Below are 15,212 nucleotides of genomic sequence, written 5' to 3' on the forward strand. Positions count from 1 at the left end.
GAGAGAGAGAGAGAGATTTGCCATTTTGTTGAATTTTGCCCACCAAAACTCACATTTGGACTTTTGGGCAAATTTCACCAAAACCGAATTTTGTAAGAATTGAGAGAGGAGTTTTCCACCATAATGTAAAAAGTAAATGTGGAGATTGAGTCTGAAATGTTAAAAAATGTGCATTTATGAGGTTTTGTTACAAAATTCCTCTCTGGGTATTTTTGACAAATTTGATTGAAACTATAACTTTGCGTTTACCATTTCTTGATGTAAAAATTGCACTCTGGATTCGTTCTAAAATTCACAGTTTTGCTGAAATTCCCCAGAACTTGAACTTTTTTTCATTTATGTTTGAGAAAAAGTGACTAGCCATAGGCTGTTCACCTAAACCTCAGTAACTAAAACTTGCACACTTTGCTGAATTTTTTTCCTCTCATCTCCCACTAGCTGAGCAGGCTAACATGATGCCTTACCATTTTTTTCATCCAAGTGGAAGGAATGTCGACAATTGAAGGCACACAGACGAAATCCCCGTTTAAGCCTCAATATTTATTTATAAACTCTAAATACTACATACAATATATTCCTTGTATAAGGCAGATTACAGAAAACATTCCTCATGATGTCATACATGTACAGTGAACGAATAGAATCCATGACTCTATGTATAGGCCCACTATAATATCTTACTTTAGAAAGAATTTACAAAGAAACAAAAACTGCTGCTTAAAGAATCACTACGTGAATGTTCCAAATATCAGCACTCAAACGCTACGCTACTATCTTGACGCGCGGAAGAGGAAAAAACAAAAAGAGATCTTATGTGAATTACTACAGCCAAAAAATCTTGCATAACTAGAGCTAAGATGTCTAAAACAGACATTGGAGCACTTCAAGTCACTTAATTGAAGGTAAGAAGGAAGAAATACTACGATGCCCAAACAAAGAAGCCTATATGTGTATATGTGCAGTTTATGCACTGCCTAACAGCACCACGACATCCATTAAGAGTCTAACTACATACTGCTAGTGTGTCAGAGGACATGCCAAGGAAGATCAGCGAAGCCGTGTGTGTGTTTGTGTGTGTGTGTGTGTGTGTGTGTGTGTGTGTGTGTGTGTGTGTGTGTGTGTGTGTGTGTGTGTTGTGTCACTACGTGTGAATAATTCAACACAATCGTGTGTCATATTCCGGAGAGGAGTTAAAATTTAAATGTCTCCGGAGTTTAAAGAAGCTTCGAGAGGTGGGAGGCGGTCTGAAGAGAGTCAGAGCAAGCGAATGGTTCCGAGCAAGACACTCTACAGCGGGCATATTCAGGGGAATTTTTGACGTCGTGTGTGTGTTTGTGTGTGTGTGTGTGTGTGTGTGTGTGTGTGTGTGTGTGTGTGTGTGTGTGTGTGTGTGTTGTGTCACTACGTGTGAATAATTCAACACAATCGTGTGTCATATTCCGGAGAGGAGTTAAAATTTAAATGTCTCCGGAGTTTAAAGAAGCTTCGAGAGGTGGGAGGCGGTCTGAAGAGAGTCAGAGCAAGCGAATGGTTCCGAGCAAGACACTCTACAGCGGGCATATTCAGGGGAAAAAAAAAAAAATCCAAAGAGGGGTCGCGTACACGAATCCGAAGAGATGTTGCCTATGCCAAAACCAATTTCATTTTTGGGTTAAGATAAGCGGTTAAATGGGCTGATGTCTCAGCTTGTCTTTTAGGTGACAAAGCAAAGAGTTTTACAGTTTTTTTCCCTCGTTCCTCCAGCTTTGTAATGTTCTGTTTAATGTTTCATGTTTACAGCTCATTTAGGCTCCTAGTATGTATAAAAATAGCCAGCGAAACATCTAATCCAGGACAGTGAATCCCTCCAATAGCAAAACTGCGCAAGTAATTGACACTCACCCAAAAAAGTTTTATAGATGCCACAAAATGGTGTCAAGGCACTAATTTTGTCTTACTGAAGCTCCTGAGCTTGCTCCAACATAGCTCCTTGGTGCTAAGATGGCCTTAAAGCAGTTAGGTTTGTCTAAATGAAGCTCCTCATCTCTCTTCAACGCAAGATTTTATATGTGTAGTTTGGAGTATATTTATGGGTTACGCTATTGGTCGGCATGTTTAAATTTTAAAAATTGGGTGGTGTCAATTACTGACATTTTTTTTTTTTGCTATTTGAGGCAGAGTTATGGTGCGAGGTTGAATGAGGAACTCCTGAATATTTTCCCCAATAACAATATCGTGGTTACTTTTCTCAGGACTCCTAAAAACAACCTGCCGGCCCCAATCGGACCCCCAGGATGGACTTTGGACACCCCTGCTCTAGTGCAATGGTTCCCAACTACTATGCAGCAAATTACTTATGTGCAACAGGTAATTTCTTCTATCTTTGCCAGCGATGTATCGTGACAGGCAGAATAGTGAATTGATCGTCGACTTTTTGTGACCATTTTGGTCATGTGTAAGATTTTTTTCTTGGTTATCGTGCCTTGAGATATGAGTGCCTTGAAATTTTTCAAGGTACGAGCGAGTATTTGGATCAGTTTTTTTTTTTTTTTTTTCTGTCGGTATGGACAAAAATTTGCGCGACGACTACACATCAGACCTCCACTGCTCTTTGGCAACAGCAAACTTCCCATCATCCGGTCACCATTTAGATTTCCTTGCAGTGGAAGGATAATACCAGTTGGTGGCAGTAATGCACCATTCAGGTTTGTCAACAGACCCCACAGAAGAAGAACCAAACACAATACTTGAGGTACATTTGTTTTGTGCCCTAATTTTCTAGGGTTGCAGGTTATATGGAGAACAAAGAGTATTACTGTGTGTACAGTAATTGTGAGTGCAGTTTTTCAGGCTTCAAAAAGACGTTAAAAGACACATTTTTGTGTTTGTTTTTTTGGGGGCGGGGGTGGGGGGGTGCGTTGGCAGGATGAATTGCGTTCCAATCATTTCAGTGTGGAAAGCTGATGTGGGATAGGAGTGTTTTGGTATACATGAGTGGTGCGGGACAGTGGCGTGCAAAGGTGTCCCCCCCCCCCCACCCACCCGGCAATGGGAATATTTCAATTGGCAGCCACAGCTGATATATATCAACATTAATTACATCCTCACCCCCTCCGCAATAAAAACAATGCCCTCCCCCAAGGCATCCACTGTGCTTTGCACGCCACTGGTCCGAGAACATTTTAAACTAGACATAGTAATGTGGTCATGAACCAAATTAAACTTCTATCTCAAGGCACCAGCTGTATGTCGTGGCTCAATAAAGGTTGTGAGTCACTGCTCTAATAAGCGTGGATGTGTGTGTGTGTGTGTGTGTGTGTGTGTGTGTGTTTGGACTATCGTACAGGCCTGCTATGCTCAGTATTCTGCATGAGAGTCGTTGACAAGCAGCAGCAGAGATGGATTAGAGTTCTTTGTGCCTTATTGCTTTTTCCTGTTTATTCCACAGTCTCGTTCCCTGAGTTTAGCAGTCCGCGGGGGCTCCGCCGTGCTCCACCGGATCGCTTCCGTGCTCCTCCACCTCCACCGGCTCCTCCTCTCGGTGCACAGCACACCGCACCGGACGCGCAATGACGCACGGCCGCGCCGCCCCGCTTGCAACCGCCGCCGCCCTGCGACTGTCGCGCTCGTACTCCTCCTGCGCTCTCTGGATCTTACGATTCCTCAGCCTCCTCTTGTGGAAGTGAAACGTTGCCACGGAGACGAGCACGACGCCTGCCAGCACGGCCACCAGCACCAGTAGGGCCAGCGTGGATGACAGCGGCGGGAATACAACGCTCAGCTGCTCCGCGCATGTGCCGTTGACACCCAGGCTCAGGCACCGGGGAGCCGGGGAGGACGGGGGGATCGGGGGTGGCATCCGGCCGGCGGGAGCCTTCGTGCTGCGAGTGCTGGGGGACGCTCAACGCGGGGAAGCCGGGCCGCGCATGCGCTCACCTATTGGAAGACAAGCGGAAAACACACCCGCTCAAAAAGCAGGCAACCATTTCACAGTCAAATCTCACGACTTGCAATTTATTCTCCAAGTTGCAACCCCCCTTTTCATCATCATTTCCTCAACAAAAGGCTTACCTGGCGTAAAAGTCAGTGCAGGGACCAGTCCGTGCTGTTGTGTGTGAGCGCAGTGACGCATTTCAGGAGGATGAGGATGATGATGAGGGTGATGGTGGTGATTATGATGGAGCTCACACCATCTAGCCAGGAAGTCTTTCTTGTCCTAATTGCCGCAATCCGCTCAATGTGCACCCCTCGCACGGCGTCGGGAGTCTCTGTCAGCGCGCATAGAGAGCTGTCCAACAATGAGCAGAGCTGGAGCGAGATGAGGAGGAAGAAGAAGAAAAAAAAACCCTCCTCCCTCCCCGACTTCCTTCGCTTCTGCTGCTCCACTCAGCATGTGAATGAGGAGCTGCAGCTGCATAAAAGCTCCACTGGCAGCTGAGCCCCCCGCCCCTTTTTTTTTTTCCAAATAATGATTCATTCTGCTTACAAGCGTCCAAAAGTGATGCTTCTTACAATACGGTAGATTCACCCTGGAGTCAAATGATAAGTGAAGTGAGTGTAAGGTAAATTAGCTTCTCATAAAGGACCACAATCAGCGTGGTAGCCAGTTGGCTTTCCCCATGGGTGCGGTCAGCTTGAAGCACATGAGTGGAAAATAATTCGTTTTGGGGATGCTGGTTGACCCCCGAGGAAATAACGTAAGAAGAATGAATCTGTAATCTGTCACCCGCTGTCAAAAAACCTTTAACAGTGGAACCATGCTATTCACAGGGGATAGTGACCGAGCATTGAATTAATCACATTTTGAGTGGAAAAAAGGCATTGAAGGATTGGGAGATTAAAAAAAAAACAACAACACTGGCATTTTCTTGGGAATAAACCACCATTTCATGTTTTCCATGGAAAAAAAGGGTTTGGCTCCCTCTTAAAGTCTACAAAAATAAAAATTCCAGATGCTGGTGGTCATCAGTCTGCGTCAGTTCGACGCAGATTTTTAATATTTGCGGGTCGGCTTGGTCCATATTCCCCGGCGGTCACATCTTCTTGGTAATCCACTGTAATAGTAGTTGTTCTTCGCTCAGGATAAAGAACATATGCCTGTAAGTTTTCTTATATTATCCATCTACATGTGTTGGTCCAATGTTTGTGTTTAAATATTTGTTGTTTAAGGCATTTTTTTGGGGGGTGAGGGATGGGGGGGTTCACTTTACAGTATTGAAGGCAAGGAGTCCTTCATCCCTTTAGCCATTCCTTCCTCCCTCTTCCATCCTTGCTTCCTTTCCATACTCCCTTCCCACCCTCCTCCCTCTACTTCCTTTTTCTTTCTTTCTATCTTCTCCTGTCTTTACCTTCCTTCTTTCTTTTTTCCTTTCATGCCCTCCTTGTTGCGTCCTTTCCTTCCTGACATCTTTCCTTCCTTCACTTTTTTTCTGACAATTCTTCTCATTTGTTTTCAGAATTGCTGAGTGATCTGCATCAAATTCTGTGACAGGCCTTCGATGACCCTTGTGCGATAGGTTTCGTGTCCCTTGCTTCAGCTAAAGGTACACATTCTCCATTAATTTATGTCACCGTTAAATCATATTAGTCTAGAAGGCCACCCTGCTTGTTGGTATGCCATAGCAAAAAAACAAGGGGGGGAAAAAGATTCTCACAGTCATTTCCCAGTCGTTTCTGCGGCTGTTGCCAGCAGGCCTCCATGAAAAATGGATGGACCCCGGGAGTGTGTGAAGGTCCCGGGATGATGAACTCACTGTAGATAAGTGCATGCTGAAACATTCATGCGACCATTCAGGCCCAGTTTAGAGTCGGGCATATGTTGGCAGGATGGCTAATCGACGTGAACATCGCACTCATTTAATATTCATGAAGCGCCAAAGTGTTTTTTTTTTTAATGCCAAATTTGTCATTAGCAAAAATCAGCATTTCAAGTATATGCTAACTTCCACTGGAACAGGTGGCCATCATTTCAAGGGAACAAACTGACTTTTGAAGTGCTTGTATACAAATTGTTGGGTCTCGAGAATGCCTGCCCACCCATCAAGCGTGAAATTAAACACGCAAGTGAATCCGTCATGAATTTGCCAATTTCTGAAAAATGTGTTTGTGATCAGCTCGGCAGGAGGAAGATCCAGAGCCACTTTCAAGCGCCGTTTGCTGGAAAACAGTGTCGGACACACTATCATATGGAGGCACTACAATGCATAAAGAGCTCCATCCTACCTACTGTGATGCCCCTACAAGTATCATTATCAAAGCCAAAAGGTAAGCAGAGATGCATTTAGTTTTATTGCATGGATTTGCGTTAGTTTCTAATAAGCATCGCTTACTTCATTGGTTAGTGATGTTGTTGACGCAGGCTTCGTGGTGATGATGTGTCCATGCAACACATACAATTTACACTATAAACCATGTACTGTAGTCTTGAAGTACTGCCACCATGAGTGGAAAAAAAAAATCTAAATATTTATACTTATGTAGGCTTGAACGAATGAAGGCTCATTTAGTGTGTAAGAAGGTGTAGACCAAAGCAAAAGTTGTCTGTTAATATTTAAAGGTGCCGTCGTCTTTGCGGAGTCTCCCCCATGGCCTTTTAGTCACCTTGATGCGATTAATCACGCCGACAGTGGACACTTGGAAGTCAACGACTCCATCCAGATTGATTGATAGTGCGGCACAGCGGGGATGCAGCGATACCTGGCCCGGTTTCCCTCTCTAGCGGCGTTATGTCCATCGTAACGTGATGGAAAAGACGTAAATGAGGCCTTTAAGATCGTTAGGAGTTTACTACACGGAGGCTCAGATTTACAGCACAAATGTTTGAGGTCAGCAAAACCTTCCCAACGGAAGTCCGCATTTGGTGAAATGAATGAATGAATGAATTGAACGTATCGCATCCCATCGCTTTGACCGAGTTACAGCCAAGCACCCTTGAGAGCGCTCATCATGAGGCAATTCCTGATGAAATAATGTAGGGAGGTTGTTTGTTGATAAACTATCCGATCATAGCAATCCGCAAATCACAAGCTGGTCGACCTCCAATTTGTTTTGGAATAATGTTTTTGAGCCTGAAAGTGATATTGAGCAGAATAAAAATCCGATAATCGATTAATCAGGCGATTAAGTTAAAAAGAATAAAAACATGTTTACAACAATTAAAATGAATTACAGGCAGAACATTTGACTGTTTTACATTACTTTGTGCTATTTGTTTAAACCAGAGAGAAAAATCTGCAAAAATGTGGCATATTTATTCCCTATTTTTAAATAGCTACTATCTGAAGATTAAATCAAACAACAGATTGGTAGGGCCTATTTATTATATTATGGGAGTATCATTTGGCATCAACTGTGATTAGCACATCACATGCCAGATGAAGTTATTTGGCTACGGCAGGCATAGCAGGCGCTGCCTTATTTTGTCCTGCTTGTTGCCCGTAACTGCAAATTATAATGCAGCAGCTGCCATGATAGTGAAAAGACTACATCCGTCTGCTCCACGGAACCTCTCCTCTCAGTGTTTCACTCAGCAATATGGAAAATATTGAAAGAACATGATGTTGGTAGACAAGGATTAAGCGCAGAGATAACATTACGTCATGGATCGTAAATATTCAAATGAACAAGGTCTTTTCCTGGGAACGTGGCCAACTCCCTCGTTGATAAGTAGCCATCCTGCCATTAACATTCCTGCCACGCCGCATTATGGGAATGTCCTCTCAGGTGTGTAAATGGGCTCAAAGTGGTTTGGCGCCAGGAAAATGATGCAAGGCCAAAAAGCAAAAGAGGAAATTGAAAAAAATTTCCCCTGTCAGGCAAAAGTTTGAGAGCCCTGCTATACAATCTAGTGCAATTGTGCTTTCATTGTGTTTAAATAAGACAGTATCAGCTCGATAACGGCATCATTTGCGCTGGCCTCTAATTAATCTTCAACAAATGTGGTACATATGGCAACACCCCTGTGACAAATTAACTATGTGCAGCTCTCCATCATGCCCGAGAGCTATCTGGAGTTTTGTGTCAGCAACATAGCAGTGGAAGTTGACTGAGTGCTGTCTGATAGTACTACCCAAAGGAAACAAGTAAAGATTTAAAAATAGTGGTTCAAATATGGACCCCTGTGGGATCCCTTAGCTAAGTTTTATCTGCTTTGACGATTTCTTACCATATTTACAAACTATAGATGAACTGAAAAGTATCATTTAAAATAGGTTATGACGGTTCCTTGATACAGATGGCATGCTAGCACACACACACACACGCATGCACGCACGCACGCACACACACACACACACACACACACACATGCTCACACTCTCTCTGTATGTAAATGTGAGTAAGCTGCCCAAGTGACTCATTTGAATTAGCGGTAAACTTGATGACATATTTGATTGATGGTTTTAGTGTCTCCCACATTCTGCTTATAAAAAGCCTCATTAAGAGAGTGAAAGTCCATTTTTCTCCTTTCGAGAGCAATGAACCACACGCACTCTTCCTCCTCTTCCCCATCCTGACTGCAGCATTAGTGGCTCCGAGGATTGCGAATAACCAGGCGGCTCCTGCATCGACATGCACGCGCGTTGTTGTCGAATGTGTGTGTGTGTGTGTGTGTGTGTGTGTGTGTGTGTGTAAATAAGACAGTATCAGCTCGATAACGGCATCATTTGCGCTGGCCTCTAATTAATCTTCAACAAATGTGGTACATATGGCAACACCCCTGTGACAAATTAACTATGTGCAGCTCTCCATCATGCCCGAGAGCTATCTGGAGTTTTGTGTCAGCAACATAGCAGTGGAAGTTGACTGAGTGCTGTCTGATAGTACTACCCAAAGGAAACAAGTAAAGATTTAAAAATAGTGGTTCAAATATGGACCCCTGTGGGATCCCTTAGCTAAGTTTTATCTGCTTTGACGATTTCTTACCATATTTACAAACTATAGATGAACTGAAAAGTATCATTTAAAATAGGTTATGACGGTTCCTTGATACAGATGGCATGCTAGCACACACACACACACGCATGCACGCACGCACGCACACACACACACACACACACACACACATGCTCACACTCTCTCTGTATGTAAATGTGAGTAAGCTGCCCAAGTGACTCATTTGAATTAGCGGTAAACTTGATGACATATTTGATTGATGGTTTTAGTGTCTCCCACATTCTGCTTATAAAAAGCCTCATTAAGAGAGTGAAAGTCCATTTTTCTCCTTTCGAGAGCAATGAACCACACGCACTCTTCCTCCTCTTCCCCATCCTGACTGCAGCATTAGTGGCTCCGAGGATTGCGAATAACCAGGCGGCTCCTGCATCGACATGCACGCGCGTTGTTGTCGAATGTGTGTGTGTGTGTGTGTGTGTGTGTGAGAGAGAGAGTGTGTGTGCGCTTGATATCATACCATACAAAAGAGATGCTGTGAAGCTGCAGGCCATAATCTTGATATTCTATTCCCTCCATGCTCTCTCTCTCTCTCTCTCTCTCTCTCTCTCTCTCGCTCTCTCTCTCTCTCTCTCACACATATATATAAATATATATGCATGGCTTATTTCCCAGCGAGTCTCTGTCAGCACAATTTCAAATTAATTGCAGAAAAACCTGTTTACCACACTGGTACTTACACACACACACACACACACACACACACACACACACACACACACACACACACACACACACACACACACACACACACACAACTGAGCATTATACTTTCATTACGACACAAATGGCTTTTTGGAAGCAATGAATGGGGCGTGCAGAAAGGGAAAAAAAAATTCCACAAATGGATTTATTGTATTTCTTAATGACTATGTCGTCGAGGATTTGTGTACGTGTGCGTGTGTGTGTGTGCGCGTGCGGGTGTTAAATGGGAATATTTTCCATCCTCAAACTGATGTTTTCCTCGAAACCTTACACAACCTGAGCAACAAAGTGGAATAATTCTAGTGCAAGGCCTATGCAGAAAAGGTCCCTGGTCGATTCATGTTTTTTATGTATTTTATTCATTTATTTTCTATTTTTTGCATCGTTTTTGTGTGTAAATGTTTCGGATCATTATTTCAATATCTCAAATTTTTTTTTTTTTTAAAGCAGTCATGCCATGTATTCCCATTGTCAGTGGAATTTTAATCATAAAGCAAAGAATTACACATTGTATCTTTAACCGTACGAAGTACCTCACCAAGGTCTGGTATCTTAATGCTAACACACAATGCAAAACGATATAGACAGGCTTACAAAACTAACATTGTTGCTGCGGTAGTTTTAACCCCTCAAGGAACACATATTTGAACACAAATGATGCAGCATTACATGCATATATTATTTATCCTCTGCGGAAAATACAAAGTATTATGGTGACTTCCCGAGTCACTATACTATATTCATAAACATTCGCTTGATGGATGCGATGTATTGCTTTCACACATTTAGTAAGGGTCTCGTTAGCAGCAAGTCTGCAGTCGCCACCTCTGCTAAGAATCAGTGCAACGTGATATTGCTTTTCTTCACAATGTCAAGTGCATCAGATAGCTTGTGAAGTGTGGACAGCGTTGAAAAATTCTCGAGGAAAACTGCAAGGCACATAAATATGCTTTGGCAGAGCCGCAGTGCAAACACAACATGGCGAGCTGACTCACTCCCAGTATAATAAACACAGCCGCGCTTTGACTGGGACTCATTAAACATCTTCACTTGGCACAGCAAATGGGACGATCACTTTCGGTTTCGGAGTGTGACATGGACTAACTTTTTAAATGATGATATTGGGATGAATGAGGGAAGTTATATATATATATATTTTCTTGTTGCAGAGTATTTCATTCGTTTGGGACAGAAGATTTAAAAGAACATTTACCAAAATTCGTTGGACTTGAGGAATGAAGAGTTTGACAAAACGGCCGTGATGCAGCGTGCGGGTGGTGGTATGAATGGTGAGCGGAGAGGGAACATAGGGTGTGGTCTTGCCAACAAATTTTATAGATAAACCACTGGACTCGTGAATTTATCTGCATGAGACAAGCATTCCGATTTTTGATCGCTACATTTTTTTTTTTACATGTGCCTGATTTCTAAATATGTGTATAAGCAACATATATTTTCATAAAAGACCGCAAGAGAGAGTATCTTTTTAATGGCAAAAAAAAAAGCTAGAATCCATGCAGACCGTCATTTGTTCCTATTGTTTAAACCTCTAATTTACGTAATCGTGGCTCCTGCTATCGATCCTGGTCCTCCATGGGCAGCGCATCTACCCTTCGGGCACTGTGATGCGATCATCATCATCACATACGCACACACGCTAACACACAAGTTCGCATGACACATAAGTTGACATGAACAAAAGGCCACGAGTAATCGCACCCACACGGGATGAACAATGCTGTTCCTAAGCAACTGATCCTGGCTGTGTGGGTTTTGCGTGTAGAGGAACTGTGGAACGCTGCAGGGATCCCACTCACGCCGTGGGAGCAAAAAAAAAAAAAAAAAATCTCTAAAAGCACCCCTGTGAACTGTGATCAAGGCTGGTTAGGAGAGGTGGGAGGAACCCACAGGAAGTCATTATTGCTTTTGCACAAGGGTTTGGGTGAAAATGCCTGCTTCAGATTAAAGTGGAGGATTTCTTGTTCAATTTTGGCCTTGGATACTTGAGACTTTTTCATACGTCTTGTTTGAGATAGAGGTGTTCACCAAATTTCATGCCATTTCGGTGAATTGGTGATGATGATGGGGCCCAATTTTTGTCTTTCTTTCCTTGCCCTTTTTCCGTGCAATTTTTTCCCCCAAAAATGTCTGACTCAAACCAAAATGGACGACTTCCTGTTCAATTTTTGCCTTCGGTGCTTGAAATGTTTTAATGCATCCTGTTATATGATAGACTTGTCCACCAAATTACATGTTTATTTTTTTTCCGAACTTTCCAAGCTGCTTTTTCATAACAGTTGCACTCCATGTCGAGACATGATCTTACTTTCCAGTCCCCTTTTTCATTGATTTTTCACCCCCAATTCGGTGCCTTCCTGTTCAATTTTCGGGTATGGATGACTAAGACTTTTTCATGCTTCCTCCTGCAGATGAACATTTGCACGCACTTTCGTGTTGATCAGCGAAACTTGCGTCGGGCGTTAATCTCTTTCTAATGCGCCACTGGCCTCCTTTTCATGGATTCCACATCTCTTTTCCCCTTAAAGTGTTTGTTATTGATGTTTTTCTTACAACTGTGACATCACATGATGAACTACCCAAGATTGCCTGCTTCTTAGGGGTTATTTTCAGCCCAGCGGCTGGATGCAATTTAACTCTTGGCTGACCTTCACTGCTCTCACGCTTACATTTTATAGACCGCTGGAGTGGCTGGCCTTCAGGGTACACCACTGCCACCTACAGGAAAAATCTAAACACACAGTGTGATGCCTGCTTGCTTTCTTTCCACAATCTCGTTCTCATCCGTCCATTTTCTGTGCTGCTTGTTCTCGCCGTTTTGCTCCAACCAACAATCAGAGTACAGAAAAATGTGGACGTTATTGTGGGCTAACTTGATTTTTTGTAATCTGACTGCTTGAAGAAACAGTCCCTTTGCTATTATAATTTCATCTAACCGTAGTCATCGCTACTTTTGGACTGAGCGAAACTGTTTGGCAGGTGATTTTTGACAGCGAGCAGGTGTCTTATCTGAGTGGAAAACTACAGGTTGACGGGACTCATGGAGACGCCTCGTGCGGGGTGGGAACGAGGAGAGGGGGGGTCTCTTCGGTTAGTGGTTGGGTTGGATGGAGTTTCACGTTAAGCGGCAACATGGGGGTCGCTGCTCTCAAAGCTGTCACCGCACCAGCATGACGACGTGGCATCCCCCAACAACAGTAACGCTCACACTGTCAGGATTCCATCACTTACTTCCAGCGTGACCTTTAAGGGAGAAATGCTATGCATTCCCCCCCCCCCCCATTTAAACTGTTCGCAGGTGTGTGACATGATTTCGTTAAAATACCCCAAGGATAGTAATTGTGGTACACCCTGCTAAAATCATCTTTTTTTTTCCTTTTTTTAATTTTTTTTTTTTAACATGCTTGCCACCATGTGACATAAAGGAGACCGGTGGCAGCTGTCAGCACATTATGTTCCCAAACTAAAAATATATCGATTCTAAATAACATTTTTTTTAAATATCTACTTTAAATGAGGAGGAAAAATAGTATATCGTTAATGAGTATTGTTCTGTTCATCTCTATTGCCTGATTTCATTCTGACACACATACTTACCTAAAATCTTGTTCAACGCCTGACATGCGCAGTAGCTCCTCTTCATTGCAATAGATAGGACCAAGGTGGGGCGCTACATTGTCTCTAAATATGTCCAGAGGCCAAAGAGTATCCCCAGACTTGATTATATTCAATCTTAGAGTTTCCACAATGCAGCACAGAGGCCAGTATTTACCATTAGAAAAGTCTCATCAAGACCCCAAGTTATTTTTTTCCAGACGCCTTTTAAAAGGAAGTTGGTGTTTGATACCGAAGGAAAATGAAACTTAAAAGTAAATAAGAAAAAATATTCTGAGTAACCCATTAATGGTAGTTTCTGTGTGTGAGGTTGCTGCAAGTCTCAACAACTCACATGCGTGTGTGTATGTGCGTGTGTGTGTGTGTGCGACATGCAAATGTAAGCCTGCTAGCAATCAGCCCCGGCAGTTAGCAGGTTGACCACACACATTGCAATGCTCCATTTGCCCTGCAGGGATCCTTCATTTTTACATCGGGATTCCATTTATGATTGACTCCCAATTATGGATCTTTATGTTCACAGATTGAAGCAATTCAAGACACAAATTCATTACAATTGAGTTGTTCATTTATGGGTTTAATTGTAATTGAAATGTGTGTGTGTGTGTGTGTGTGTGTGTGTGTTTGTGTGTGTGTGTGTGTGTGTGTGTGTGTGTGTGTGTGTGTGTGTGTGTGTGTGTGTGTGTGTGTGTGTGTGTGTGTGTGTGTGTTTGTGCACGTGTGACTAATGTGCACCTGTGTTGATGCATAAACAATGTAGTGGTGTGATCTTAGCATGATAGCTACATTGACGCATGACTCTTAATGTAAAGACAAATTTATTTCAAATGTGCAAACTTACAGACGTTTAATCCCTGTAACTGTCGTTTGGAGGCCATTAAACGGCAACGAACCATGTTTGGTAACTTCGTATCAAGTCAATTAGCTCAGAAAGTTCATGCTAACTGTAATACAGTGAAAGATATTGGGCTGGTATATCAGTATTATGTATTCCTTTTTTTGTCTTTTACGTGTGTTTAATATTAACAAGTTATTACGCACTAGGCTTTATTTCTAAATGATGTTGCCACCTTTTGCTAATTTGTAAAACCAAATTGGTGACAGATTTATTGGAGTCTTAACAACTATTTTCACTTGAAAGCCCAGCGCAATGGAAATAGAGCAGTGCTAACATCTAGCATAGTTTGCTAGCAATCTATTGGATTCATCATATTTTGGGAATATCTTGTGCCTCATTGGGAATTGCTCAAAGCCTATTGAGATGGGCCGAGCGCTAACATGCTATGCTAACATTTTGCAAAATAGCACCCTGATGGGAGAAAGCACTCTGGTAGCTCAGTAAGGATTTTCCGTCATGCCCTTTGACCGGCTGCTATCTCAAATGAAAACGTGAGGACTTCATCACGAGCTAACATTTTACAAAGCGGCTGTTTTTTTTCTTCAGCTTTTCGTAATTTTTTTTTTTTTTTGTATGTATGTACAAAAACACTAAAAACACTAAAGTAAAATGAAGTGAGTCGTAACGCGGACCTCGGGGGTTCCTCCAAGGCGCAGCGAGCACATGCGGGCCCTAAACAGAGGGCACACTCTCCCTATTGTGTTGTAAACACTTGTCGTCTCTTGGCCGTATTGATCGGCTGATCATATCAGCTCGTCTGCGTGTGCCGCCTATTTACGCAGACATCCACATCAATGGGCGACGTGATGCCTAAACACGTGGCGCGGAGACACACGCACGCTCATTGGGGACCCGCGACGACACACCGAAAGTGTGACGTGGATTAACGGGGCACTATCGGGACCTCGTCAGCTACCCTCCTATCACAATCACGATCGTGACATGCCCCATCATTGGGTGAGTGCTGTCACACTCCAAGCATTCACATTCATGCGGTGTCACGTTAATGTGCTTTGATGGTGTGAAGACAGAAAATGGGGTTCCAAAC

General features: G+C 43.0%; 1 protein-coding gene across 1 annotated transcript; it reads right to left on the bottom strand.

Annotated features, from left to right (window-relative positions):
- Nucleotides 1-3,399: 3,399 nt before the first annotated feature.
- Nucleotides 3,400-4,862, bottom strand: LOC109518008 (uncharacterized protein C11orf87 homolog). The gene is made up of 2 exons (XM_019873593.1): nucleotides 4,051-4,862; nucleotides 3,400-3,915 (listed from the first exon to the last, which is right to left on the bottom strand). Exon 2 carries the CDS (start codon nucleotides 3,836-3,838, stop codon nucleotides 3,443-3,445), a length of 396 nt encoding a protein of 131 aa, XP_019729152.1. The 5' UTR covers nucleotides 3,839-3,915; nucleotides 4,051-4,862; the 3' UTR covers nucleotides 3,400-3,442.
- Nucleotides 4,863-15,212: the final 10,350 nt, after the last annotated feature.

This window comes from Hippocampus comes, unplaced genomic scaffold (genome assembly GCF_001891065.2).
Source record: "Hippocampus comes isolate QL1 unplaced genomic scaffold, H_comes_QL1_v1.1 scaffold59, whole genome shotgun sequence".
In the NCBI taxonomy this organism is placed as follows: Eukaryota; Metazoa; Chordata; class Actinopteri; order Syngnathiformes; family Syngnathidae; genus Hippocampus; species Hippocampus comes.